This window comes from Anneissia japonica, unplaced genomic scaffold, assembly GCF_011630105.1.
Source record: "Anneissia japonica isolate Jap-2015-1 unplaced genomic scaffold, ASM1163010v1 scaffold1053_len387728_cov195, whole genome shotgun sequence".
Taxonomy (NCBI): domain Eukaryota; kingdom Metazoa; phylum Echinodermata; class Crinoidea; order Comatulida; family Comatulidae; genus Anneissia; species Anneissia japonica.
The window spans coordinates 166,204-194,026 of record NW_022699258.1 but is presented as its reverse complement, the minus strand read 5'-3'; the positions used below and the strand labels follow the sequence as shown (position 1 = coordinate 194,026).

The window sequence follows — 27,823 nt, the reverse complement described above, 5'->3', positions numbered from 1 at the left end:
TCTTTATTGCAATTCGTAACAACTTGAAGACTGCAATCAAAATCGGAAAGAAGTAGACAAACAGGAAAAATACCAGACAATAATCAATAAAAGAAAATGAATATACATCTTAATAATTTATAAAAGAAAAGTAGGTAAAATTCAGAAAATTTATGATTTTTAAGATTAATATATACATTAATGAATAAATTGAGAAATTCATATTGGTACAAATTTAAATACATTCAAAAATTATGAAAATTGTAGCTTATTATATACATTGTACTCTCTTGAACATATAAAAATTACATTATATAAAATATATCACAGATTTCTAACTTTACATTCAAAGTTTATAAATAATTTATTTATATCTACTGCGAGATGGTTTAGTTCAAGTTCACGTTATTTATTATACCATACACTGTCATAATTCATTGTCTGTTGTGACCATTATAATGTTTTATTTATTCATGCCTTATTTATTTGTTTATAAATTTAAATTATGCATATTTTATATATTTGAAGGTATAAACGTAAGTAAGTCGTTATTATTCAAGGGTATGTTATTTTTATTCTCAATTGAAAGCAAGCAATTTATTTAGTCCTACATTTAGTAGACGATTAATGTAGGCCTATTGAATTACAGACCTACTTGCTAGAGGACTTTTATTAAGAAACATAGATAACATGCATCGATTGAGGACAATTGCAAAAAGTCGACAAACATTGAGAAACATTTTATAGCAATTATTCATTTGTATTACGATATTGAATGATAGGCCTATTTAACTAACAATGTTGAAATATCCCGCTTAATGTACGTGCCTGTATTAGACTCTTGATCATAAATTTTGAGTTTACCCTACAGTTAGAAATAAAAAATAAATAAAAATTGAATTACATACATTTTCAAGTAATAGGCCTATAGGTTAGTACCGTAAGTCAATACACACAGAAGGTGTATCTTTAATTATGATTGTACAGTCTACCAATTGTTATAGTCTCTGCTATCTTCGATTCAATTTATTATTATAAGCTAATGAAAAAATATATATGCGAACGTTAATGGCGTATGGGCCTTACATCGGAGATCGATTTTAGCACCCTCCGCTTTTCAACTTGAACTTACAACGTCACGTGCCTGAGACTGTATAATGTATGTTTTTTACGTTAGTGGATACAATTCTCTTGTTCAGTTCTGCATCATAAAGTGAGAATTAAAAATGGAAAGTCAACACAAAGCCACTCACGTGAGATAGTTGGCCTATATAATAATACTAATAACAACTACAACAAAAATTGACAAAATAATATGAAGATGTAATGATGATGATGAGTATTATATTATGGATGGCATGCTGTCATGACCTATGCGCATCACAAGACAAGAAATAATATGCTGAACTCCTATTCATTAAACTATGACTTAATCAACAGTAAGTACGGTATATGACATTGGTTGCTGTAGGCATTATGCGAATGCATAATATGTAATTATTCATTAGTTACATTCTTAAAACTTCAAAAGGTGTTAAGCTCAGACTATCAAATTTTCTTTGACAAAAAAACCCTGTTGTATGACCATATATAGTCATGATGTGCCTATATATGGTCATGGTGTGATGTTAATTATGACTATATTTAGGCTTTAATGTGGCTGATTTATTCAAGCAATGAGGTGGGAATGCCTATGCGATGTGAATTATATAAGGATATAGGTCCTATATGACTAAGGTTGGACAATTCTTGATACCTAAGTATTAGTGACATAATGTTAAGCGTAGGCCTACCTAGTTTTATTATTAACATCAATAATGGTAAGAGTTGGAGACTTGATAACGCATAGTTTTCTTACTCCCCGATGAGCCTTAGCCGCCTCCTGTTGGAAGAAAACGGAAATTTGTAAATAGGAAATCTGTAAAAGATTCTTGTGCGACTGTTGATCAATTTATTATGTATAAAAAGCTATGTATAATGTGGTCTCGAATTTACAATTATTGGCGAACGAGTTTAGGCCAACATGGTGCAGCGTACGGATAAATTGACACAAATTGAACATGTACAGCCCGCTGCTCTATTCAAATGTCATTTCCTATGACAGTCTCCTAACAAGTTTGCGGTCTTCTTATGAACTGCATCCGGAAGTCGCCTCGGATACAACTATAGTGATAATACCCTTGTTAATTACAGGCATACAGAACCCTGATTCTAAGCTAGAAAACTGGGAAATGTATTATTCAGTAACATGCGACTAATATAGTAACGTCATAGATGTGCACAAGTAACTCAGGACAGTTGATTTTTCGTCTAATGATGTTTGTATTGAAAACGAAAATAAAACTTGAATATTTACAGGACAAACGAATAGGCCTACAGAAAAAGAGAATGATAAGCCTACAGGTTTTAAATAATAAATATTTTAATTTATCCAATATTTTATTACAGATATTGTTAGTTGTGAAATCTGGAAAAAACCTTCATAAAATTGATAACGATCAAATAAGTGTTTAACTTACATTTTACTACAAAAAGAAATAAGTATTTTAATTATTTCTTATAACGATCAGACCGCTTTTAAATGCTTGTTCGCCAATCCCTTGAAATTCCTTAAATGTCGTCGTCTTACTAATGTTATTGTTAGGCCTACTTTTATTTCCGTAATGAGTAAGGCATTGCTTTTTAATTTCATAATGTGTTGTGTTGACTAATTTGTGTTACTGTAATTTTTTTTAAAAATATTTTTGGTGTGATTCTGTAAAACGTTTAATACCCGGTACATATTTGAATTTTCTCAATTTTTATATTGTAACTTTGTCATGTGCATTTTTTAAAAATCAATTTTAAATCATAATAATTAGAAGAGTAATAGTAATAATAATGATAATAATTATAATAATAATAAAAGATCTTCATAAACTGTGTATGCATGAGCAATGTAATTTACTATTTTCGATGAATAAACAATACTTTGACTTTGAATTTGACAATGTTTTAATTGATTACCAATAAAATCATTTTAACTGTTTTTTTTAATCATCATGATAACAATGATTAATCATATTACCTTTATGTCTTTCATTATATATTATTATTTTTAAATGACAAATTGTTTCATATTATCAGTCAATTTTGATATATTTGCAACTTTTATGTATGTAATTCTGTGTGTTAAAACGTGTCAGCGGCTCGTAGAAAGCTGAAATGGTGATCCTCTAATTTTAAACAAATTCTCAAAAATTATGAAACAATAAAGGCATATAAAGTAATATGCCTATAATTCTTAATTTTATTTTAGAACGATTTTATTATTTTCCGATCTGCACCCCTGTACGTCTCTTTAAAACGCACTTGACATAACTGAAACTTATATGGATCAAAACAACGTTGTAATGATTTATATATTGTTCTGTTTCTTTCCATAATATACGTTTAATAGGCCTAAGAGAGTGATAAAAAATCTCCTTATTCGATCGTAAATTATCTTACTTTTTAGGCTATATTTAATTTGTCATTGCTAATTTGAGTTGTTAATTAGTTCACTTAGGCTTAGTTTTAGGTTTTCACTTTATAAATGCCATTTTGAGAGACGTCTTTTTATATTTTTAAAAATTAAATTGCACTTATTGTTAATTGATCTTTACTACATGATGTTTATAAATAATGTTTAATTGAACTGAATTAAACTCTTTCCATAATCATAGTAAATATTAAAGTAGAGCTTATGCTGTATTTTGCAAAAGGATTGAGGTTTCTTCATTTTTCCCCTTTAATCTTTTTATTGCAAAAATCATCATATCAAACACACAGTATCATGAATCAACAAGAAAAAGGGACGAAATAGGCCTAATTGAAAAAGGACTAATAGGAGACTCGAGGTCCATTGTATTTACCAACCACTTTTCAGCAAAGTAAATATAAAGGTTGGTAGTTAAAGCTCTCTTTAAATTGCGTTATTATTATCATTTTTATCAGGTCACAAAGATATACCATCGTGCAGAGAGGTGCATCGCTAGAGTTGGCCTCAACAAACCAAATATAGCCTAATCGTTTAATGGTCCACAAAAGTGAAAACGAACCACAATAGGTAATTATTAATTATCTTGGCAAAGTTGTAATAATGTTGTGATATAGCCTATTTCATTTAAAAACCGGGTCTGTAGTAGGCCAACATTTACTATAGTGCACGCCTTTTACATTATAGTTTTGTATAGCAATCACAATAGGCCTGTACAATGAGCAAATGCATTTTTAAACCGTCTACAGGTAAATTAAATTGCATTAAATTGCATTTGGTAGGCCTAAGTTAAATTGCACTTCTCGGCACGATGGTCATTTTGACCTGATTAAAATCGGTGGTTCTGGTTCTGGTGGGTAAAGCCGATCACCTAAGGACTCCAAAAGTGAAGGAGATGTGATGGTAATAATAACGGAAGAGACCCTTGATTACCAACCACGGAAATTACTACTCAAATCTTTATGCCCATGTTATTTACCATGACGAGGTCATGCTATTTAAAGTCATGTCAACTTCATGACGCTGAATTTTTCAATAGCTTTGAAAACTAACGCTTTGGAAGTTGGAACATGGCCTATTTTATACCTCCATGTCAACCACATTTTTAAAAAGGTGGCAAAACATAATTTTAACTTTTGTGATTGGCTAGTCCATGGTGTAATCTAACATTCGTTAATACAAATCAGCCATGACCCACGGGCAAGAGATCATATCGATGATTAAATGTTTTTAATCTGCGAAGACAAAATAAGTTATACAGGGCAATATGCTATCACAATTTGTTTACTTTTTCAAAACACAAGAAGTGTAGGCATAGGCCTATAAGTTTATATGTAATAAATATATAAATAATAGGCTAACAGTGCGCGATCCGAAGATTAGATTCTGGTTCTGGTGTTACATAATCAATCATAGACCATCAATTAAACGTTAAACATGTACTGTCCCTTGCAAAAAACAAAAACAAAAAAAAATCATAAAAATTAATTTTTGAAATTTACTTGCCCATTTTGAAGTAACATAAAATTTTCAACTTGAACATAGAAATTAGTGTATTTTAAAAATGCTTACCCATAAAAACCATCATTTTACAGCAAAAAAAAATGATAGAAACACTTCCAGTCACTGGAAGTGTTTTATTATCTTTATTATAATTATCCAGTTAAAAAATCAGGAAACACATTTTTTTTAAATTTAATAATTTCTATGCTCAAATTAATAATTTTTATGTTACTGCAAAATGAGCAAGTTACTTTAAAAATTATTTTTTATGATTTTGGTCATTTTCAAGGGACAGTACATCTTTAAGTCATAATAAAAGTGGTCGAATATAGAAACACATGGTGTCAACCGTAATAGGCCCCTATCAATCATTTGTAACGAAAGTTACAGATGCTTGATACTACGTTGTATGAAAAATGTCTCTGGCGAGTTTCGAACCGCTTTAATAATGAGAGTAATAAAACTAAAGGCTGGCATATTATTGCATCAATGATTGATTGATATAAATACAGTTTTTAAAATGTATCCTTAATCTGACACAGCTATATTTATATATTATATAGTTGTCTAAAGTGGGAATAAGATAATTAATGCACAAAACAATTAGTAGGCTAGTACGGTAATAATAAACAACGTAACAGGGTTTGGGTTGCTTGCTCTCTCCTGCAAAACATTAGCGGTGTAGCGCCTCCTATAAACACACTGAGAAAGAAAGGACAACACAAAAATCGGCGAACTGAAAATGGCAGCGACCGAGGCAGTTGTTTTGAGGCGGAATAGACCAGGAACGAAAGTAGAGGTTATTTTTCATTTTTCATGTTAATCGTTACTACTAAGTACAGTATTGATACATGTAGCATAATGGGCTCCTTCAAGTAAAGCCTAAAGGGGATCTGATACGGGAAAGTGAGTAATACATAGACCTAAGCTAGGCCTACCTAGGCCTGTTTTGCCCCTCCTTATACTTTGCGGGGCCGTGTATTGGAGTTTTGTTCGGCGTTTAGATAGGCCTAGGCAGGCCATAATTGTACATGGCTAAGCTAGGCCTAAGCACTGAGTAGTAAAACCATAGACTAAAACTTAGTTAAGTCTATAATAATAAGCTGACTACTATCTGTATAGTGTAGTGGGCTGTACATGGCCCAGTCTAAAGCTGTGTGCGCTAATTCACTTTTTTAGTAGGCATATACCCATTAATCTAATCTTAAATCATCTAAAATTTTTACACAGTACTATATTTACTATTTTCATAGGAGTTTTATGGCTGGTGTGACCAATCATTCGAGGAAATGGACAGCACGTTAGCTGTACAACAGGTAAGAGAATGAGTGTTCATCATAAACATTATTATTTACTGATACAGTATGCAGATCCTCTTGCTGGCCTAATAATTGAGGGTTAAGTCCTATTGAGAAGCTTCATCATCACAGAAAAGATATAAACATTAAAACGATGATTATTTTGTTTTATGATTAGTGATGTGAAATGTTTTTCATTAAAGAGATATCAAAATAAATCTATTGAAAATTTTGCTTTGTCTCTATAGTATATACAGCAGAATATAAGAAGTGATATTGGGAACATAGACAAGATCTTAGAAGCACCTGATGGCCAAGATGAAGGCGTTTGGAAATATGAACATTTACGGTAAAGGCAGTTTTCCACTAGGCAAATTTATTCGTGCAAATCAAAAGCGTCAGTTCAATTCCTGAGCTATGATTTCTCTTCGCTTCGCAAAAAGTAGAAGCAGTTTAAACCACTGATTTCGCTGGAGTGAAAAACTCTTGATAGGAATGTGAATGAGCATACACATAAACTGATGCTTTCGATTTGTGCAAATAAATTTGCCTAGTGGTAAACAGGCTTAAGGGCTGAAATATAAACAAATTACTATGGAAATTCTTTTACATGCTGTAGTACATTAAGATAGCAAGGTTGAAGTTTAAGGTCAGGGTTGAGCAAGCTCCACCATTAACACCTCAGATTTCGGATTTACTTCAGATTGTCGGAACAATATCTACGGCCTAAACAAAATATTGGTAATGGTAGAAGCACTGAAGAAAATGGGTTCGGAATCTGGGTAACCTTCAATATTGTATACCAAACATATAAACATTTTTTTCTTTTATAGGCAATTCTGTCTCGAGTTGAATGGTTTAGCAGTTAAATTACAAGTAAGTACTGTACAAAATTTGCTATGATTTATAATTATATGACAATGTGATTTGGTTAGCTATGGCTTAATATATTGGAGTTTTAGTGAACTGGCAGGTTAAACATATGTTTTGGTTTTTGTAACAGAGTGAGTGCAATCCAGACAGCTGTACACAGATGACAGCAACTGAGCAGTGGATATTTCTGTGTGCTGCCCACAAAACACCAAAAGAGGTGAGTTTGTTATTCAGACCCCCACCCCTCCCTCATCAGTGGTGGCGCCAGCAGGGGGGGGGGGAAAGGGTGCTTAAGCCCCCTCCGGACAGGTCAAGCCCCTCCGGACAGGTCAAGCCCCCTGCTGGACAGAGCTCATCGGGGCAGTCAGCAGACCATAAAACATATAAAAATAGGCCCACACCAAGCCAACACATTCTGAGAGTGCCATTTTCGGCCATCCAGAGGTTGATGTTCTTCAAAAAAAATCTCATTTGGGAGACCCCTTCCTCAAGCTCAAGCTACGAGCTCAAGTCCCCCTGTCGGACAACTTAGCCCCCCAAGAAAATATATCCTAATGGGTACATTTGACAGTGCCTAGAAAAGACAAAAAAAACCATACAAATACAAGCTGTACAGAATATTTAACATTTCCTATAAATATATACCACCAATACCCATAATAAAGCATGTTTAATTAATACTAATGATTATAATAAGAATATTAAATTTGTATGTATAGCACTACATAACATTGGTAACCAGCATTGTTCTTCTATATGCTGTGATTTTGTTTACTTATTTCAGTGTCCTGCTATAGACTACACTCGGCACACACTGGATGGGGCAGCTTGCCTCTTGAACAGTAACAAGTATTTCCCGAGCAGGTAATTTCAGTGTACTTAGCACTAAATACCATATTGTAAATTTTTAAAAAATTGAGATGAGGATATCTAAAATATCAGCTCACATTCAAATCGCTAGGGAAAATAGATGCGCAGAATCGTAATTGCTGCATAATTGCATTGGCTATATATTGAGATTTGGTCAAAGCCTAATTTTTGGCAAAATCTGAGCGGAAATCGGCCCTTATTTTCCGTAATACGTGGACGGATTTCTATGCCAAATTTTTTGCGCAGAGGATATATTCCCCGTGCAGGCCTTACTATACAGTCTGGACGAAGTATCAATACATGACAGGCCAGTATTATGTGTACAGCAAGATGGAAAAGGGCTTGTACAGGTTCATCATTTAATGCAAATACAGCATACAAACAAATCCATAAAATTTCCAATGGAGTCCTTATCAAAGGATATACAATGATACTAATTTCAACTAATGCAGATAATATAGAGTAAACTGAAAAAAAATAATTACAGGTTCATCATTTAATGCAAATACAGCATACAAACAAATCCATAAAATTTCCAATGGAGTCCTTAACAAAGGATATACAATGATACTAATTTCAACTAATGTAGATAATATAGAGTAAACTGAAAAAAAATTAATAGTATTTTATTAATAAATAGTTTATAATAATTATTTATATTTCTGTGTTATAAAACATTTATTGGTTGTTTTGACTTTTTTTGCTCAACAGAGTAAGCATCAAAGAATCCTCGGTTGCAAAGCTTGGCTCTGTATGTCGAAGGGTGTACAGAATTTTCTCGCATGCCTACTTTCACCATAGAACATTATTTGATGAGTATGAGGTAGGTGTGTTCAACGGTCAATCAATCATTTAGTCGCCTTAATGAAGTTCAGAAGAGGACCCCAGATACCCTCAACAGAGGGGTGTCGGGAATTAAACCAAGTGGACTCAAAAGATATAATGTAATCAACAACAAAAATGTGAAGATAGCTAGAGCTAGTAAATGGAAGAACCACTGTTAATAACAGTATATGATTAAAATAAATGAAAAATCTTTATAGTAGTCCATCCATTGAAATCATCTGTATAAATGTTTTCCTTTTTTGACAGAATGAAACCCACTTGTGTAAGCGATTTACAACATTTGTGATGAAATACAATTTGATGACGAAAGACAACCTCATTGTTCCCATCTTGGAAGACCAGCAGGCTACATTAACCGCAGCGCACAGTAGCACAGCAACAGTGTCAGGGGATGCAAGTCCAGACAGTTAATTTACCGGTCGTATGATGGTTCGCTAACCTAGTGTTTGGCTTCATCTAGATTTCTTGTACTAGATTATTTATAATAAAACTGATGTTAGGTATGAACAGATTGGTCACTGTAATAAGGATGTTTTCATTTTATTAATATAATCAGGGTTCCAAGCATCATTTCAGAGTACAATTCCAAAATGTTTCTGTCTTTAGTGTGATAACTTGCTGTTGCTATGCACCTTGTATTGTAATTACAGCTAACAATGGCCGTATTTTACTGGTTTGTCTCATTGATGATATTTCGTTGAATATTATTTTCATTTGGCTGGTTTGTAAAATAGACTTCTTGACAATGGAAATTAACGTAAACTAGAGTATGTTAATTTTGCAATAAGTTATCCATGTGACCAAAAAAAAAACATGGCCGATTGGTCAGTTTAGCGACAATATTTGTATTAATATAATTTAGATTCCATTTCAGAAAATAATAATTATAATATTTACCCACATGAAGACAAAAAAATAATTGTAGATGAACAGAATCCAAAAACTGCATAAAAAACTTTTTTTACAAAAAACCCATGCTGCCACAAGCTGAAGCAACCTTGATTACGCTAGCTTGTATCGTCATGGTAACTACGCAGCCATTTTGTTGAATATTTACCAGTTTTGTATCACTGCGCAGGTAATCGTGGCTTAATGGAGAATGAACAGTCGTTTACAGCCATTGTTTTGTAGCTTGTTAATTTAAAACATATCTGCTAAATACAAATTATGTTTTGTTGGGGCAAACACACACTGTGTGTGAAAATAGGAAAGGAATAAAGCAAGCAAGCAAGCAACCAACCAACCAAAATGTATGTAGTGGCAGTCTGGTTTTGTATACAGTAATAGCTTTGTTTGTTTGTAATCTGTTATATGCCCATATATAGGCACATCATGACTATGAGGATGATGATGTCATTATGGCCATATTTATGTATGTCAAATGTTTTTGTAGAGGGCTTAATACAGCAGTTGGATGTAATCATAGGCTATTGTGATGCTTGACATTATTGCAATGTGTAATGTTTATTAATATATATTTGTCTTTTAAGGTGCGAGTAGAGTACTGTATATACATAATTCAATTAAAGTATATAAAATTTCAGAAGTGGAAGGCATTTTGCAAAATATATCAAATAGAATTTTAGATGAGGCAATTAAAAATATTAAGGCAAACCAGTAAAAATGTATTAAATACAATCTGCATTGTATGACTGGCTGGGGGAAGAGTTTTGTCAGCTTGTAATTGTCTATAATTTTAAAAACAAAATTATATTGTATTGCAGATTAATCAAAATTTCCTTTTTAAAAATAATTGAAACCTTTGTACACAGAGCAAATAAAATGAGATGATGATTTGATTTGTTTGAAGATTGTGTTTTCATTGTTTCTTTTATACAAGACTAAGTAAATATTTAGAGGTGGGGTGCCAGAGACCCCACAACAATGAGTTACATTCACCTCAATGGTTTGGGGGTTGAGGTGTGCAAATTTTAAGAGCATCTAGATGCCTATGACAGTCAACTGTACAAGAGTGTTACATGCCTGAAGGCCAAATTGACTTTTGGAAAAATTAAATGTTATTATCATTATTTTATTATTCCTTTTGACAAGTACTTTTACTGATGATTGGCAGGAGCCTAACAACAGTGGATTTTTGAGCCAAGGATGGTAGGCAGGCTCTACAAATAGGGCTTTTAAATTACTTTTGCAGGCAACAACAAAATTAAAGTCCTGTCCTGTGATACAAGATATGACTGCCTAAACAAAAAATACCATACAAATAAGACTTCAATACTTTTGAAACATTATTTGTGGCAGATGGCTATGTTGACCAGGGCATCCCATCTTCTTTGACAGGCTTTCATATTATGTGTCAACAGCCGAACAACATACTACCAACAATACAATTTAAATTATGGGTCGCCAAATAAACAAGGCTCTTAACTGTGAAGTTGGTCACTGTAAATTGAATGGACTTTTGTTTGGGTCATCGGTCAAAAAGTTTGAAAATCACTGACTTGGTAGGTATAAGCCTATACTGGATACCAATTTACCTCAAGGGAAGCAATGAAAATAAAGACCTACGTAGACAGGTAGCCAATATCAGATGTAACCTTTCGATTTATTTTATTTGAAGGCTATCAGTATTTATACTGTACGGAAGAGTGACCACTCCATGCTGATAAGAAAATGAACTAAATGCATTGAATTTAAATAAGAATATACTGTAACAGAAACCAGGTAACAAATTCAAGATTTATATACAAGTTTATTTGTAACTTTTTTTTTTAAATCAAATTCACCAACTTCAGAATACATGATTTACATGTCCATATTTAGTCTCCTAGCATCAAGAAGAAATTTCAAAATTAATATATAAACATTGGACAAATTCATTGCAAGCCTCAACAAAAGAAAACAAAAATAGTTAATTGCTATATAAAAAAAAAACAATACTGTAGTTTTCAGATCATATGGATCGCATTCATCCCTAAAATGGTTAATGAAACATATCTAATGCTTAAAATATGAAGACTACGCAAAATATGTTATAATAAAAAAATGGAAACTTGTGTGATCCTAGGCCAAGCATTGCCAGACACTCAAAATATTAATACATACAGGTTTCTGGCCTTATACTTGCTATCTTTAAAATGTTCTACTATGTTTGATTAATGAATCAATGAGTTAGCTTCATAATTCCTGTGAACTTGAATTCACCATTCTATGCCAGTTAAAATGTCAACATCCTGCCCTCTCTTGTCTTGTGACTGCGTCTGATGCAGTGCATTACCTTATTTATATCTAGGTGCACATGATTACTTTTAGAAAGCATTATACACATAGTTATGATATAAACAGGGAATTGCACTTGAATAAAAATAAACCTATTATATCACAGACTTAAATATTTACAACATCACATAACATCTAGAAAAAAAAACTTCCCTAAAATGTGGTTTTAGAAGCCAAAGGGCCTACCAATCAAATTAGGGAATTATAATAAACAATACCAATTAATAATTCAATGAACTTGATAAAGAATAAAATTCAGTAATAGTTTTGTACACTAATTATTTAAATTCTATCAACAAATATTTTCCTTGACAACAACATAATTCCATTCCGATTATTCTTTGCATACACCATTAAATTGGGTGAAAGACAATTTAAGCATTTTAATAGTAAAATGACTATAAATCAGTAAAACTAAATTGTTTCTCTAATTGAAGTGGATATCTTATTTGATAATTATGCATTATACTACATATAATGTAGTATACATACAGTATAAGTACTATGAAGCAATATGCAAATTCAAAGTTATATAAGTAACATGAGAGCTACAGAAAAACATTCTAAAATTATTGGTAAGTGTGATAACTTGTGATTTATCATAAGATGACCTCTATGTGACCTGTATATGCGATGTAGTAACTAACATGTGAAGAACACCTTGTTGGTATGTAGTATCATCGCCATGATGATAGATGACAAATGAATAAACACAACTTTGTTATACAATTATAAAGGAATTGTAGTCTTGATCTGTTAGTACCATGAGTTGAGACTACAGCTACATATATAACAGCATGTTTACAAATTTTTTTAATATTAAAATCTTTAAACCAATGAAACTGAATTGTTTTTCTGTTAAGTGATGTAGTAAGCTTATTACACACTTACAAAACAATATAAAATAATAAATTTTAAGTTACTTTATATTGTGTCAGCCTATAGGTTTGTACTTAGATATATTTACCCATATCTACACAGTAGCTTGCATACTACTGTAGACATGGTATAGAGTGCCTACTGTTGTTGGATGAAAATGGACTTATACAATCTGTGTAAATGTAAAATAAATGAAAACATTAAAAATAGTTATTAAATGGCAGTCGCCGATATTTTGAAGTGCATGGTGATATCAATCAGCACTAACTTCTGTGAGACAACTGAAAAACACAGTCGTGAAATCATGCAAATATTATAAATTTGTGGTAGTGCTGTAGGCTGTCCCGACTTGTGGGAGATTTGGTACCTTTGTTACTGAGCAGCTATCAAGTGGTCATTACGGCTGAGTACTTCCACAGCTAGCCACAGTTTATCATATCTTTTATAGCTGATGAATCAGAACCTACTTATTTCCAATTAAAAACCAAATACAAACACAAAAACTTGCCAAATATTAGTTATTCTATGAATAATTAATATCAACATAAATTTATGCAAAAATAAAGATACAATGTTACAATGCTGTTAAGTTATGTGAAAAGGGTATGTAAACTATAGCTTAGCTATGGGAAGCACTCAGTTATTTTTTAAATTTTTTGTCGTTATTCCAAGTTTGGAATTAGACATTGCGGCTAGGCCCCTGGACACCCACGGCAGTCATAATACGGCGCCATTACCATTTTCCCTGCCTTGACTACCGCTCATGCAAGGCTTATTCGAGGAGACTTTAATTAAAATCCGATGTTGTTTTGGATTCGAACCGGGGTCTTAAGCACAAGAAGCACGAACATTACCTGTTGGCCTAACGCTCAGATCAATAGTTGTAATCGTAATCGTGAGGGGTGGGCAAGGCAGGGGACATGGTAATGTCATGTTGTGTTACACCACACCTGGGCTACCAAAAAAACAAAAAAGAAATCTGGCCAAGTGTTGTCTCTTATTCAAGTACAGCCACAGCTTTCATTGCATTGCAATCAATTAAAACTTCATAAAGCTTTCCCACAGTGGCATCAGCTTGCGTCTCCCATGAGCGTAGAACCTGATGTCCAGGCTCAGGCCGAGTTGTCAAGTATCTTATCAAGTTGTTTTCAATGCCAAGGCGTTCAGCTACAAGACTACACCCACCTCCATTTTCTGCAAAGAAATACCAAATAATGTGTTGGCGAAGGTGCGTTTTGTTTATTTGAATACCTTCGGCAAGTTTACACTGGTGCAGCTAACCTTGGTATTTAGTTAATTCTCTTACATACTCTACCCTTGGTGTTTGGCTTTATAGAGCTGAATAATTCCTGGAGCTGGATTTTTCAAGCTGCTTAGCAAAAATAGTGGATACGGTGGAGCAGCAAGAACAGTTTAGTTTTCGAGCCTCCATGTGGGTGTTTCAATAGTCACTTACTGTGTTTTTCTCTTGTGTCCTTGGGAATAGGCACTGTATCTACACTGATTTAGTCTACCCAGCTGTATTGATGAGTACAAGCAAAATTGCTGGGAGAAACCTGCAATTTGCTGGGAGTAATCTGTGACAAACTCTCTTTCACTACAGAAACTGGGTACAAGTTCCAGCCTTTATGAGCCTCGAGCCTGGTGTCCATAAAAATCGCAACACGCTATTGCCGACTCCTTTGGAGATGCTGATTGGTCAGTTAAATCAGGGAGCGTTCCCGATTGTGTCGGGGACAGCTACGCAGTGCAACAATTTCAGTAAAAAATTGCAGCAACAGTGTAGCGAGTGTATGAAAACCAAGCTAATGACTCCTGAAGGGAATAACTTTTGTTTACTTTTAGTTAAAATGATCATCTTAACTTCAGCATCTACCATTTAAAATTATCATTATCACTGTGGTATTTATTCTCATCAAGCCTAGATCACTACAATGGATGTAAGTAAGAGAGCTATATAAATCAAGTTATTGTTACTATTATTGCTATTGTCAACATAATTTTCATAATTAAGAACTTTACTTACTGGGGTCAAGCATGTTAAGTTCCAAGACAAGTCTGTAGCGCATACCATATGGTAAATCTGTATACTGGGTAGTCGGATCTGCTTGTGTGCCTATAAAAAATTTGTTTAGACTCGGATCAATGTTAATGTCACAATACAAATTACTATGTTTGCTTGTAAGTACAGTGAACAAATATATCACAGGTGGGAAAATTGCGGCCAGTGGAGTAGCCTGACAGCAACTTGTTTGAGGCCAAACTCCGATCATCTGTAAAAAGTAATACTAAAACTGAGCTTAAAGCGGTATAAAAGCACTGCATAAAGGTGTTTCTAGGAATGTCAAAATACGGGTGTGGCCCTCAGAATGCAAAATCAAAAATTCACTTTGGCCCTCCAAACCAATTTTAAGCCCACCCCTGCTATATACAGTATGTGAACCCTTCGTTTAGAGGGAAGAAAGGGGTGGCAAGTGCAAGGCTTATGGCTTGAATAAGACAAAAAATGCCACAGAAATTATGAAAAATGTGGACAGATATGTTTGGAAATTGTCATCTGCAAAAGTCATCAACATGATTTTCTTTTATGAGCTCCCAACTTTCTGCGAACCCTATGTAGACGCTTTTGAGTTGGCAGACCCAAAAGATTTTTTGAAGACCACTGGAAAGTCGGTCTGTTTTTGGAAAACACTGTCATAAGCACAACTTATGAATTTTAATCAATAAATGAATTGTAAAAGAAATAACCTTCAAAGTTGATATTGGCAGGCTTATATATATTATGTACTAGAATGTTTACTTTTCCTCCGTCTCTAATTATAAGTAGTATTCATGAGGTATGTACTGTATATGGTTCTTAAGTGATTACTTTATTTCATTAGCAATATACAGTAGTGATTTGATATTTTCCATATTTATTTCTGTTTTCAAAATGTTTACTTTATTTTAATAATTTCTTGTGAATTTGTACTGCCTAACTAATACTGTTCCAAGGCACATTATTTCAATTATTTGAAATATCAGCCAACCTTTTGAGGTATACTGAAAGGGTCACACTCTATAGATAAGGTAAAAAAAAAGGCATTTCTTTTGTATATCAAATTTTACTTTGAATAAACAACTAAAGGAAAATGATTCAATTTACCAACAGTGCCAGCAAGAAGATGTTTGCGCATTTCACCAATAACGTCTTCTCTTCCATCCTTCTCACCACGCAGACTACGTACCATCTCTTGAATATGCTCCCTCTTTTCGGTCCTTGTCAAGTGTGGGTTCTCATTCAAAAGAATACCAGCCCATTTCTCAAGAACATTTGACACTTTTAAGTTAGCTTTTACCTCCTGAGGATCATATAGTTAAATATAGCAAAAATTACAGACGATGTTCAATGATTAACAATACAGTAATAGTATTATCAATTTCAAAGTAATAAATATAATAGAAAACAAATTATGCTTGCTATTCCAAAACCAGAATCGGTGACAAAAAAAAAAAAATTAAAATTGACATTTTAATATATGGCTTCTCTGCACTACTTTTACTCATAACTTTGCAAATAGTTTTTTTCTTCGCCAGGAATTTCCCGCGAACGAACGATCTAACCAACGGAGAGGCCAATTTGGGTCACTGACGGGTCATGGCTAACACGGCATAAACTAAAAAGTTTACCACAAAACATGTGTTTTCTGAATGACAGCTGTATAACGAATACATGTTGAAATGCACATTTATAGAACGCATTCTTAACCATGTAGTTGTTTTTTGGCCCATTTCTGCTGGGAAAAAAACATGTTTTTTCTAATAACTGTTTTAAACTCAGCAGAAACAGGCCCTATATGACCCATCATTTTAAAGCTTACAATGTGGGGAATAAGCATATACTAAAAAGTCAATTTCATTTTTTTACTTTCTTATACTATTTACTCAGTCACATTCTTAAATAGTTTGTCAGTTTAACATTTAGCAACATTATGCTGGTTTTGGGATGACATGCCTCAAATATAAAAGTATAAATAACACAAAAAGTAGCAGTCGCAGTAGCGATAGTATCAGAAGTAGTAGTAGTGGCAGCACAGCGGTGCAGGGCTTGAAATTAACTTTTTTTCTTGGTAGCACTGCCAAAATTTTCTGGCACCCCCCAAAAAAATTTGGTAGCACGAGTAATGTTTTTAGCAGCACATATTTCCCCATCCTTTTCGCATCCCCTAAGATAATAAGCGCTGCGCAATATTTTATTCTTTATATTTCCTAACAAACCCCCACCCACCCACACCTACACTGTCCCCATGGATTATTATGCAAGAGAGAAGACATGAAAGAAAAAGAGAACAGATTTTTAAAAATTGAAAAAAAAAACAAAACAAGAAAAATAAAAATAAATTAGAAATAGCAAAAGGAAGGAAAGAAAAAAAAAGAAAGGAAAATGGTGGAAAGAAAATGACAGTGAAAAAACCAAATGAAAGGTAAGTATCAAAAATGAAATAAGAAAAAGGATGAAACAATATTAAAAAGAAAATAGATATTAAAGGGATAGTAAAGAAAAAAGGTGCAAGGTAAAAAATTCAACCTAACTGGAAGGAAGTATTTCATGGAAAGTTTCAATTGTTAGGAATATTTCTAAGAAAATTACAAATTTCTGTTAATTATTAACAGATATACACAATATAAAAAAGAAAAACATGAGCAGTAATAATGTGCTAGCTAAACTGTCTAGACAATGGACTGCCAAAATCTGCAGTTACTTAAGCGGATTGATATATTGATTATAAAATTATTAATTATTATTACTGAAACATTAATTACATTTCCTGTACACTTTTTAAAATTTTTCAGTATTTTTCTTCATTTGTGCAGGAAATTTCGAGAAAATAGGTCCGCAGAATCGCATTAACACTGCGAATGCCTATACATTGGTTACAATAGCCACCGGCCGACTTTACTGCAACATTTGCGCGGAAATTGGCAGACTTATTTTTAATATGCGTGGATGGAATTTTTTCTTTATGAGGTAACTCTAAATCAATTTACACATAATTTCAACCTAAACAGAGTTACAGAGTTTTCACCAACATTTCGGGAGTGCTGAGATTCCAGCTCCCCACTTGTCAAAGGCCATTTAGGCTTCGTTTTAAGCCCGAAAAATTGGCATCACACAGTCGGCCGGCGACACTTCTTATTTAGGTTATAATGTAGCCTAGAACATTAGGCCTGGACCTGTACAACTTCAGCAAAGTATCTTATACCTACTGTACATATACAACGATCTATAGTTTCATTTTCTTGTTCAATGGTTATTTTTATTGAGAATTATTTAAAAAAAAAAAACTGGTACGCCTTCCAACTTCGAAACTTCAGTATTAATCGCAAGAGAACATCGTCACACTTCTAGTGTTTACAACGGTTTCGCGGAGTAACATATCCCAAACATTGCAAGTTGCCCCGAATGATGTAATATCCCAGCATTCTGATTGGTTTACAACTTGCAATGGACTCAACATACCTTACTCTCCAGCCGGTGTAGTCGGGCGCACACGTGGTTTGGGATGTTACTCCGCGAAATATAGTTTCGTAATTGGAAGGCCTGCTACCAGTTAATTCGATGTTGTTTTGTTGTTGTTGTCAAAACAAGAAACATTCCTTGTAGAATTATATATTTTTTATATTATAGATTAAATTAACCAATTAATTCCATTGTTGCACTTTATTAATTCCACGTTTAAAATTTAATCTTTAAATATTCATTTATATACAATTCAATTTTTATATTATTTCAAAACACGATTAAACAATCATTTTGCTTACTTTCTGCTGATACTTTGTTAAGAACGAAATAAATTGTTTGATAGAGGCCCATTACTAGTTGCCTATGAGATAACTCTGCTATCTACTACATTCAGTGAGAAACGTTCGCAATTCCAGGCTCCTCCTGGTAGACACAGACACCGAGGTTGCCAGACACAAAGTCATTTGACTCTTTGTATGCCGCCGATACGAACAAAAGTAGGTCAGAAGCCGATTGGCTCGTTCAGTAAATAAATGGTAGTAAAGGGGTTGCTTTCTATATTATTTCATTTAATTAGGTTTCAAAATTTGCTATGAGACCTATTTGTTTGTTTGTTTTTTTTTTGTAAATTTCAAGATGTTGTTCATTGAGATGCATGTTGTTAAACTATAGCTGCTCCGTAAAGTCTGGCTGAGGTTATCATAAAAGAGTATTTTATACCCTTTGTTATCATCAGCCATGTGATTGAAGAAGCGTAATCATATTTCATAATGTATGAGGTTTAGGTAATTCGTTTGGTTTTCAATGGTAGTACTTTGAATATAATCATCCAGATTATGCCTAATTGCATTTATTTACGATCTATTTAGAGTTAAATTTTGATTACTGCTTGATCTGGGCCGCTTACATCGTATGAGTCAATACTGTATACGATCGTTTGAAATTTTGGTACATAGTCTATTTTATGAACAAATACGTTAAGGAAACGTTCACAATTACGAGGAGGTACAGGTAAGAGTAGCACTCAATAAAATAGTAAAAAATCGTGCAATCCGATGTTTTTATACCAGTCTACTTCGATTTGACAGTGATCGCCTATTTACCAAAAATAAGATGAGCACACACCGACACGGTTTTAGTGTAAAACGTCACACTTTAACAGTCTAGATCATGCTGATTGGTTGATACAGTACATGTAAAATGAATGATAACATGTTTTGCCTACTGCCTTACTGAAAATAATGGGCTGTACCAGTTGTAAATAATTGGGATTTGGAGGAAAACCACCTTCCTGCCGCTTACAAAATCTACTCGCGATATCAAATGACCTGGTCGCACTGAGCGCGACAAAGTTGATTTCCTTGTCGCACCTTAAAAAATCAGGTCACAAATGCGAACAAATAAACCTTAATTTCAAGCCCTGCGGTGGTAGTAGTAGTCGTAGTATTATGTACTTAATAAACTAAATGTGACTCACTAAATCAAACTTATCTGACTGTTCAGAATCCCACTCCATTTCGGATGCAATTTGTTTGGTTTCATCCCTCTTTAAATTCTTCTTTTTATCCAAATCTTTTCTGAACTGTTTCTTACCCTTAGTCGATGGATCCAGCATGAAGTCAGAGAAGAAGGAGTCGAAATTTGACAGTGGTGCAGGTTCACTTTTTTGATGAAGATTTTTGACTAAAAAATAGATTTATAAATAACATCAATGGTAATATTGGTGATAATGCAGTGTTCTCTTTAAGCTTTTTTAGCCGTCAATTTTACCGGTAAAAATAACCGACCAACCAGTAAAAAATTTGAGTTTGTAAAATAAAAAACTATTAAATAGGTCTAAGTAGTCTAGGCTGGCCCTCTTTTAATAACCTAACATTATTCCAGTCTATGCCTAGGAATATGTGTTCTTCAAGTCATTAAACCCCACTCAAAAGGGGTAACGCTTTACACTGCGAGCATTGCTGATTTATTATGGACAAATTTACCAGTAAAAATTCTTCAATTGGGAAAACACTGTAATGGTTATAGAGTTCTGTTTAAATGCTAAATTTCACTTTGTAATAACAAATAATAATAATAATAATATTTATAACAATAATAATTGTAAATAAAAAGTTTAGTTTTTGTATATGTTTCAAAATACTTATTTAAAACATTTTATTCCCAATGAAAATTATTTTTAGTAATGAATTATTTGTGCTATGATGATAACATTTCTTTAGGATGAGGCAGTGGTGATCGATGATACCAAGAGTGCAGTGCCATCCATTCACTATTAGACAATAGTGTGCTATAACCTGTACCTTAGAGAGAGAGAGAGAGCAGCTTAATGGAATATCAATAGTTTAGCAAATATTTCAGTATATTTTATTTTAAGAACTTCAAAAGGTGCATGCATGTGCAAGTCTCATGCTAAATAATTATATAAGTCTTATATAGCGCATAATACAAGAAAGCTTTACATAAACAAAAAGAAACATAACCATGAAATATCCTAATACTACAAATAAAACTAATACAGAAAATGGCATAAAAGGCAGAAGAATCATTTCCACTGCTCTTTTCTCCAGCACTTTGAAATTCTAAAAGTTAGGGGCTCGCTGAAACAGTACTCATAGGAGCTGTAGTGAAAATGATATCTACCTAGCCTATCCTACAATTAATAAAATAAATAAATCAGATGTGAGAGCGCGATTGCAATAGCTAAACATGCGAAGAAAAATATGTTGCAAAAATTTGTTTTTTAAAGATACTTCTTATAAATTTAAACTGAAGTCAAATTTTTTGTATCTTCAGAAAGGTCATTCCATATATTTATGCAGATGAAAACGTGAATGATCAGTTGTAAGAATTAACAGTGTTACAATGTGCTTAGTAGGTGTGAAAAAATCATGTGTAGGCACAATCTATCTGCCTTTTTTAGCCAGTCAACAAAGTAAATTTAAACTGCTATTAAACTGCACTCACTGCTTGGGACCACACAACGTGCGATGTCATGTTCGGAGTCGACTTGAATAGGCATCATTGCAACAATTTGTTGCAACTTGGTGTCATGCGGCACAGCACTCGCACTTTGCTCCTCATCAGGTATGTCTTCATCTGTTGAAAAGATAAATAACATTTTTTCACAAAATATTCTTTCAGTTCTATTCCATGTGGAAAGAAAGTCACACAAACCTAATTAACCAGCATTAAGTCACCTAAACTACCGTACAAACCAAGCATGTTTTTAATTAATATTGTTTCTTTGGAATTCATTTACAGTATATGTACTGTACTCTTTTGAACAGAAGTCCATCATGCTATCTTAAAAAGAAAACGATGGGCTTCTTTTCGAGGCTACTTTTGCAAACTACTGTAAAGAGAGGGCTTCAATTTGAAATAGGCTTCTATTCAAGGTTTTACATTATATTGATAACATGGCCATCAATACAGATATGCTTCAGGGCAGACCCCTTGCATGCTCTGAAGGTCTGCTTAAGGGAATCTATATCCTAATTTTTTTTATTGTTGATTGTTTTCCAAAGTCTAATAAGCTATGTTCTCACACGGCAGTTAATGGTTAGCAGGATGCGGATCCTGCTAACCATTAGCTGCCGTGTGTCCATACGAGAAAATCCTTATCAGGATACCAAGAATATGATAGTCAAATCACTGGCCAATAAGAAATCCCTACGTGTGATTGGTTGATGATAGAAATGCGCTCATCTTGCTAACCAATAGAGCTTGCTACCGATCCGGATACTAGGTTTCTCGTGAGAACCAGGCTCTAGAATGGTTCTCTCAGCCTAGATTAAAAGGCCAGCCTACTGACCTACAATATGTACCTTAATTAGTAGTTATTTGTTTTTAAGAGACAACATAACAGAATCCTTTAAACAATAACATAGAATATCCTACCAGAAGTGTTGCTTTTTATATGAAATTCATCACAAAATTTATCGAACAGGTCTTTGCGTTTAATTTCATTTAATGCTTTCAGCATGGCACCTACAGTAGCACAGATTCCTTTAACTTGTCTCCACTTTTTCAGTAATTGATGCACAATTTCCCTTACACCGTCATTGCGATAGTTTACCTCAATTTCATCAATTTCACAATCGGGTAATCCAAGTTTTCTGGCCAAATCCTTCCTTTCTATTATCACCTTACCTTCGATGTAGATTATCATTTCATCAGTAATCGTTTCCTCCTATGAACAGAGGAAATATAACCTTTGATATTATTTGATATAATGCTGGTAGAACTAAATATCGGTAATTCCTAACAATGTCTGCTAAAGGATTTACATCTCTAAAATTAGATCAATCTTATGAAGTTGTCTGAAAATCTCCCAGGTATCTCCCAGATAACTATCAGAAACATCATTTTCTTTTCTCATTTGTTTACAGGACTAAATTGCATATATCTTCCAAAGTTTTAAAGCCTTTTTCAAAACTTTTATGCCCAATAGTCCCAGGAAAAATTGATGATTTATTATCATTTCACATTGCATAAAAAATAATCCAATTTGGTTTATGTAAAATGTTCTAACAAGTAAACCACTAGAGATAAATTCTTCCTAATAGATCCAACCAACTAGTTGTACTGTATGAGCTAGTCCACGCTTTTAGACTGTGGTGTAAAGCACTATATAAAACTATTAATATTATTAATTGTAAACATGTTTTGAGCGTACCCAACTCATTCTTGGTACATCAAATAAATTTGCATTTAAAGTTCGGTGCTATCATCTCTCCTCTACATCTACCACTAACAAAATGTATTGATGTTTAATTTTGATACACAGAATTTACTTTAAATTTAATTTTATTCATAGCAGTTTCTATTGATAATTAGAGTCGCATTCAAACACACAATCTTTACCCATAGGCAAATTAACAGCATTACATTCTAAGTCGGAAACTCACTTGTATTGATCGTCGGTTTCTTTTGCGAGAAACAGAGGCAACAGCAGGATTATCATTATGGGCAGGAACAACAGCAGTATTACCATGACGTGAGGTCACTTGAGTTGGGGTCCCCTGAGTTGGTGTCTCTTGAGGTTGAAATGAGGTCAGCATCCCCTTTGTAAAAGAAGCAGTTATATTTATTCTACTATATTCTAATTTTAAATTGTTGCTTCAACAATAAATGAACATGTCTTCCACACACAATGAACTGTAAAACAGACCAAAAACAGTAGAACCCCCTATTAAAGATACACCTTAAAGTGTCCCCTGAATAACGGATTATTTACATTTGAATCATTTGAAAACAGGGATATAGTACATTTTCTGGATTTAAAATTTGACAACAGCGTAGGAAGTACAGACTGTCAATATATCCATTATGGTAGCTTTGCACCATGGAAACATAAGATTTCTTGGATTTGTAGTTTAGTTTCAAGAGCCCACAAAACTGTGTACTCCCAATAAACTTCAAGCAGAACTTTGTGACATTAGACAATTTATGTTATGGAATGGGTACCCTTTAAAAGTTGTTAACCATGTACTCAATAAATTAAATGAACCTAAATGTATACATAAGCCTACTGATGATAGTTTGACTAAAGATCTGGGTTAGATTGCCTATAAATCTAGGAAAGGCAGGTGAATCCATTTTTAATGTAGATGCTTAAACAAAGTAAGGAAACACTTAGTTAAAGAGGTAAAATTCATAACTTTATGGCAGTACAAAAATGTCTCTCATTTTATATCTACTAAAGATCAAACCCCTAAGGAATATAGAAGCTCTGTTGTTTATGTCCAGGTTGTAATAGTGATTATATTGGTAAGACAGATAGATGCTTAATACTAGACTTAAAGAACATTCTTCACAATCTGATAGTGTTAATGATCATATACAAAATTGTGAGGCATTCCAATATGTTTTAGGTTTACAAGGTATACTTGAAAATGATAATGTAGCCTGTAATGCAAGTAATAAATTAGGTTAAATATTTTCTAATACTAATATTATTGACAGTTCGCAAAATTGGTCTATACAATTGTTTAAAAAAACATTTGCTAAACGTAGGCTACACCTATTATTGCTTTAACAATGGGCTGAAAGCTTCAAAGGAGCTTTCTTTGTTTTTGTAGGTAGCTTTGATCAGTAAAGTAAGAATGCTTTGAACTTTAGTTTATACATACAGTAGCTATGATACATACAGTAGCTATGATACATACAGTAGCTATGTCACCTACACTAGAGGTAATGTTTTGATTGGTTACACACTTTTGGTACTTGTACATATAAGCTTGCAAATATGAATAATTTTTCATTCCTGATGATGACATAATTAATGTTGAAATATTGAACCCCGACATGATGACGTGCATTTCGATAATTGGAGTATGTAATATACTATCATACTGTATCTAAGATTAATCAGTGGACTTTTCAGTGTACACTCCATAATTTAGGACAACCCCACCTGTTAAAAATATAAATATAAGCTCTTTTGTGACTAGTGTCATGAATATTTTATTGATGGTTAAACATGCTGAATCTACAGATACATACACACACTCATATCAGTGTGTGTATGAATCTACAGATACATACACACACTGATATGAGTATGTTGAGTATCACTGTAGTGTTGTCTACATTAATTATTACTATTAAGCTCGGTTTTCATAGAATTGCTCACCCTATCGGCAACAGCCTCCACAGTTGTCGGTACGGTTGCACCTGGTTCAACTTCGTGCATTGCAACTGCCCCGAAGGCACCCCGATTCGTTTGCAACGCAATTGGCAAAGTTGAACCAGGTTCAACCTTCCCAATGACTGTTGCCGATAAGGGTGAGTGATTCTATGGAAACCAAGCTTTACTTGCCATTATCATTAATATTTATACAATTATAATAATTATCCTTGCCATAGCTGCCACAGTTGCTGTTGTCATCGTCATCATCATCACCACCATCACCCACCACCACCACCATCATCAACATACAGGCTCAAAATTACTTAACACATCAGCTTGAGAGATCACATACCGGCTTATCTAAGTGAAATCCTCCAACTCCTCCACCTCCTGCTAGAACCATTTCACCCTTGGTTTCATCCTGTGACTGTTGAAGTTGGCCTGGCTGTTGAAGTTGGGGTGGCTCCTCGGGTATGGGCTGTGTTTGATTTTTGGATTTTTGGGTAACACTAGCATTGGTAGAGAAGGAATTCTGGGCCGAAGCTGGCGGATAAGCTTCTGGTGAACATGGTAGGCTGACATCTTTGGTATACCCCAGGGTGACCTGACTGTGATATTGGTCACTTTGAAACGAGTCATGTCCATCAGATTTCTGGGTAACACCAGCAGAGAGGGAATTCTGGGCCGATGCTGGTGGATAACCTTGTGATGAACATGGTAGGCTGACTTCACTTTTATCCACACCGGTGGCCTGACTGTGATGTGAGTGGCTTTGAAACGAGTTATGTCCATCAGTGCTAAACTGTTGTCTTAATACTAGTTAAATGAAAGAATTGAATTGAAAAAAAAACAAACAAACAAACATTAAAATCCTATTAAAGATATTTAAAAGAAAAAAATATCAAAGAAGAAAAGGAAGTGTACATTCTACTGCTGGGATGTAAACAAAATAATAAAATATTTTCAAATAATGATTAAAAACTACTTTAAATGTGTTTAAATCACAAACTGCTGTAAATTCAGAATTAAATAAAATTGTATTTGTTTCTCAGAAATTTTAATTTAATTTAAATTTATACGTTACATACCTTGGTTTGTTTTGTTTTGTTGGCTGCTATCGGAATGAAGAGTTAATTCTTTTAGTTCTATGGTCAATTTCTCGACACTTTCATGACAACTGACTTTTTTTTTCCAGAAATCACGCTCAAATGTCAACTGTTGGTTTTCCAATTCAAGCTGCCTACACTTGGATTTGAGTTTAGCGTAGTCATTGCTAGTAATTGTTCCTGTTCCAGTGTTTGTCAAAAGAGTGTCTGTTTCAAGATCATCACTCATTTTGATTTTTTCTAAAGACAAAAAAAAAAAAAGAAACTAATTCACACAATATTCTGCATAGATTTATACTATTCAGGGGTCTCGCCAGCTATACTTACTGTAAGCGTGGCGGGACCGCCATGCTAGGGCGAAAAAACGAAATGATCACCATGCTTAGGAAAAATAAGCAAAGATTGCATCATGTTTAAAATGTTAGCGCCACGCTAAAAAATATGTACTAAGTATATTTTATTCAAAACGTTACAACAACAAATACCGAAGTGTCGAACTGCAGGCAGTTCCACAATGTTCCCAGGGGGAACAGTAGGCCTATTTGTATAATCGCATATCGTGAGGAACCGCCTTCTGTTTTGGATCTCTTTGTACGCCACCATGCAAGTAGTAGGCCTACCTGTGAAATCAGGGAGGTCCCTGTTCAGCTAGTGGATAGGGTGGAATTCCCAATTTTTCTGCTTATGGTTTTTTGATACTGCTTCTAACTGCCTAAGTAAAATGCAAGGCTAATCTTCCAAAATCGTACCATTATGACTTTTTAAACATCAAAATTTTATTTCCCCGTATTTAAAAATTCGTTAATTTTAACAACCTAACATTATTTTAACCTAACACTTAGAAGCGTAATTGTAGTATTATATTCATGTGGTACAGACGATCTGCATATAAGATGAACATAATTTAATAAATCTAAAATGTGTAGGCCCATGTCGTGCGTCAAAGGCGACTCCCTGTTTTTCGTTCGTAATTTGCTTATTTTAAGTCTCGTTTTATATATGAGTATCATGGTAGGTATTTTCGTATTGAACGTTGAACGAAGACATTGCAGTTCGACGATCAGTTTTAACTAATACTTGTTTTTAATTATGAGCTATTTTCTTTATTTAAATTTCAATAGTCAACCAAACATACACGTCTGATTCGGAAGACATGGCTTTAAACTCTAGGGAAGACCTAGGCCTACAGTAAATAGTACCGCCTAGAAAATTGTAACCAGCCATGCTCTAGCTAGTCTGATTTTATATTCAGGCCCGCATGTAATATTGAATATTGACTAATTTCAATGTACCTTCAAGGTGACGTAGTTTATTTTTGTGATAGGTATATCACAAAAAATATTGAAGCATCTTTAGCTAGTAGTCCCGATCTTAGCTTATGATTGATAAATAGGATAATTAACATGCACGACAGGCTAAGTTGTTGGGGCAGTTCTTTCTACTAAATCATCCGATTTTGGTAAAAATATCATTTATGATTTAATTACGAGGAAGGGAGAACTAATACACAACTAATACTTATCATGTCAAAGTATTATTAACACAACAGCAAACATTCACTTAATTAACTTTAAAGCT

At 33.7% G+C, this 27,823-nt stretch overlaps 2 protein-coding genes across 2 annotated transcripts in view; one reads left to right on the top strand and one right to left on the bottom strand.

The window, feature by feature from the left end:
• Window positions 1-5,667: 5,667 nt before the first annotated feature.
• On the top strand, window positions 5,668-10,685 carry LOC117102937 (MOB-like protein phocein). Its single transcript, XM_033243395.1, has 8 exons — window positions 5,668-5,798; window positions 6,253-6,315; window positions 6,546-6,646; window positions 7,131-7,173; window positions 7,301-7,387; window positions 7,955-8,034; window positions 8,752-8,863; window positions 9,133-10,685. The coding sequence occupies exons 1-8, from the start codon at window positions 5,742-5,744 to the stop codon at window positions 9,295-9,297; spliced, it is 708 nt and encodes a 235-aa protein (XP_033099286.1). The 5' UTR covers window positions 5,668-5,741; the 3' UTR covers window positions 9,298-10,685.
• Window positions 10,686-11,576: 891 nt separating this feature from the next.
• The window catches only part of LOC117102935, a 19,506-nt gene continuing 3,259 nt past the window's right edge, over window positions 11,577-27,823 (bottom strand). The window contains exons 2-10 of the mRNA XM_033243393.1: window positions 26,228-26,485; window positions 25,492-25,955; window positions 23,416-23,571; window positions 22,406-22,697; window positions 21,473-21,604; window positions 19,983-20,188; window positions 16,148-16,343; window positions 15,029-15,118; window positions 11,577-14,196 (exon numbers count right to left, since the gene is read on the bottom strand). Coding sequence (XP_033099284.1) covers window positions 14,000-14,196; window positions 15,029-15,118; window positions 16,148-16,343; window positions 19,983-20,188; window positions 21,473-21,604; window positions 22,406-22,697; window positions 23,416-23,571; window positions 25,492-25,955; window positions 26,228-26,474 — 1,980 coding nt within the window. The 5' untranslated portion in view covers window positions 26,475-26,485 and the 3' untranslated portion in view covers window positions 11,577-13,999. The remainder of the gene's footprint in view (window positions 14,197-15,028; window positions 15,119-16,147; window positions 16,344-19,982; window positions 20,189-21,472; window positions 21,605-22,405; window positions 22,698-23,415; window positions 23,572-25,491; window positions 25,956-26,227; window positions 26,486-27,823) is intronic.

Coding starts and splice junctions, on each gene's coding strand:
- LOC117102937 (XM_033243395.1), top strand. CDS start 5,742: ATGGCAGCGACCGAGGCAGTTGTTTTGAGGCGGAATAGACCAGGAACG. Junction 6,316..6,545: donor GCACGTTAGCTGTACAACAG/GTAAGAGAATGA, acceptor TTGTCTCTATAG/TATATACAGCAGAATATAAG. Junction 8,864..9,132: donor CATTATTTGATGAGTATGAG/GTAGGTGTGTTC, acceptor CTTTTTTGACAG/AATGAAACCCACTTGTGTAA.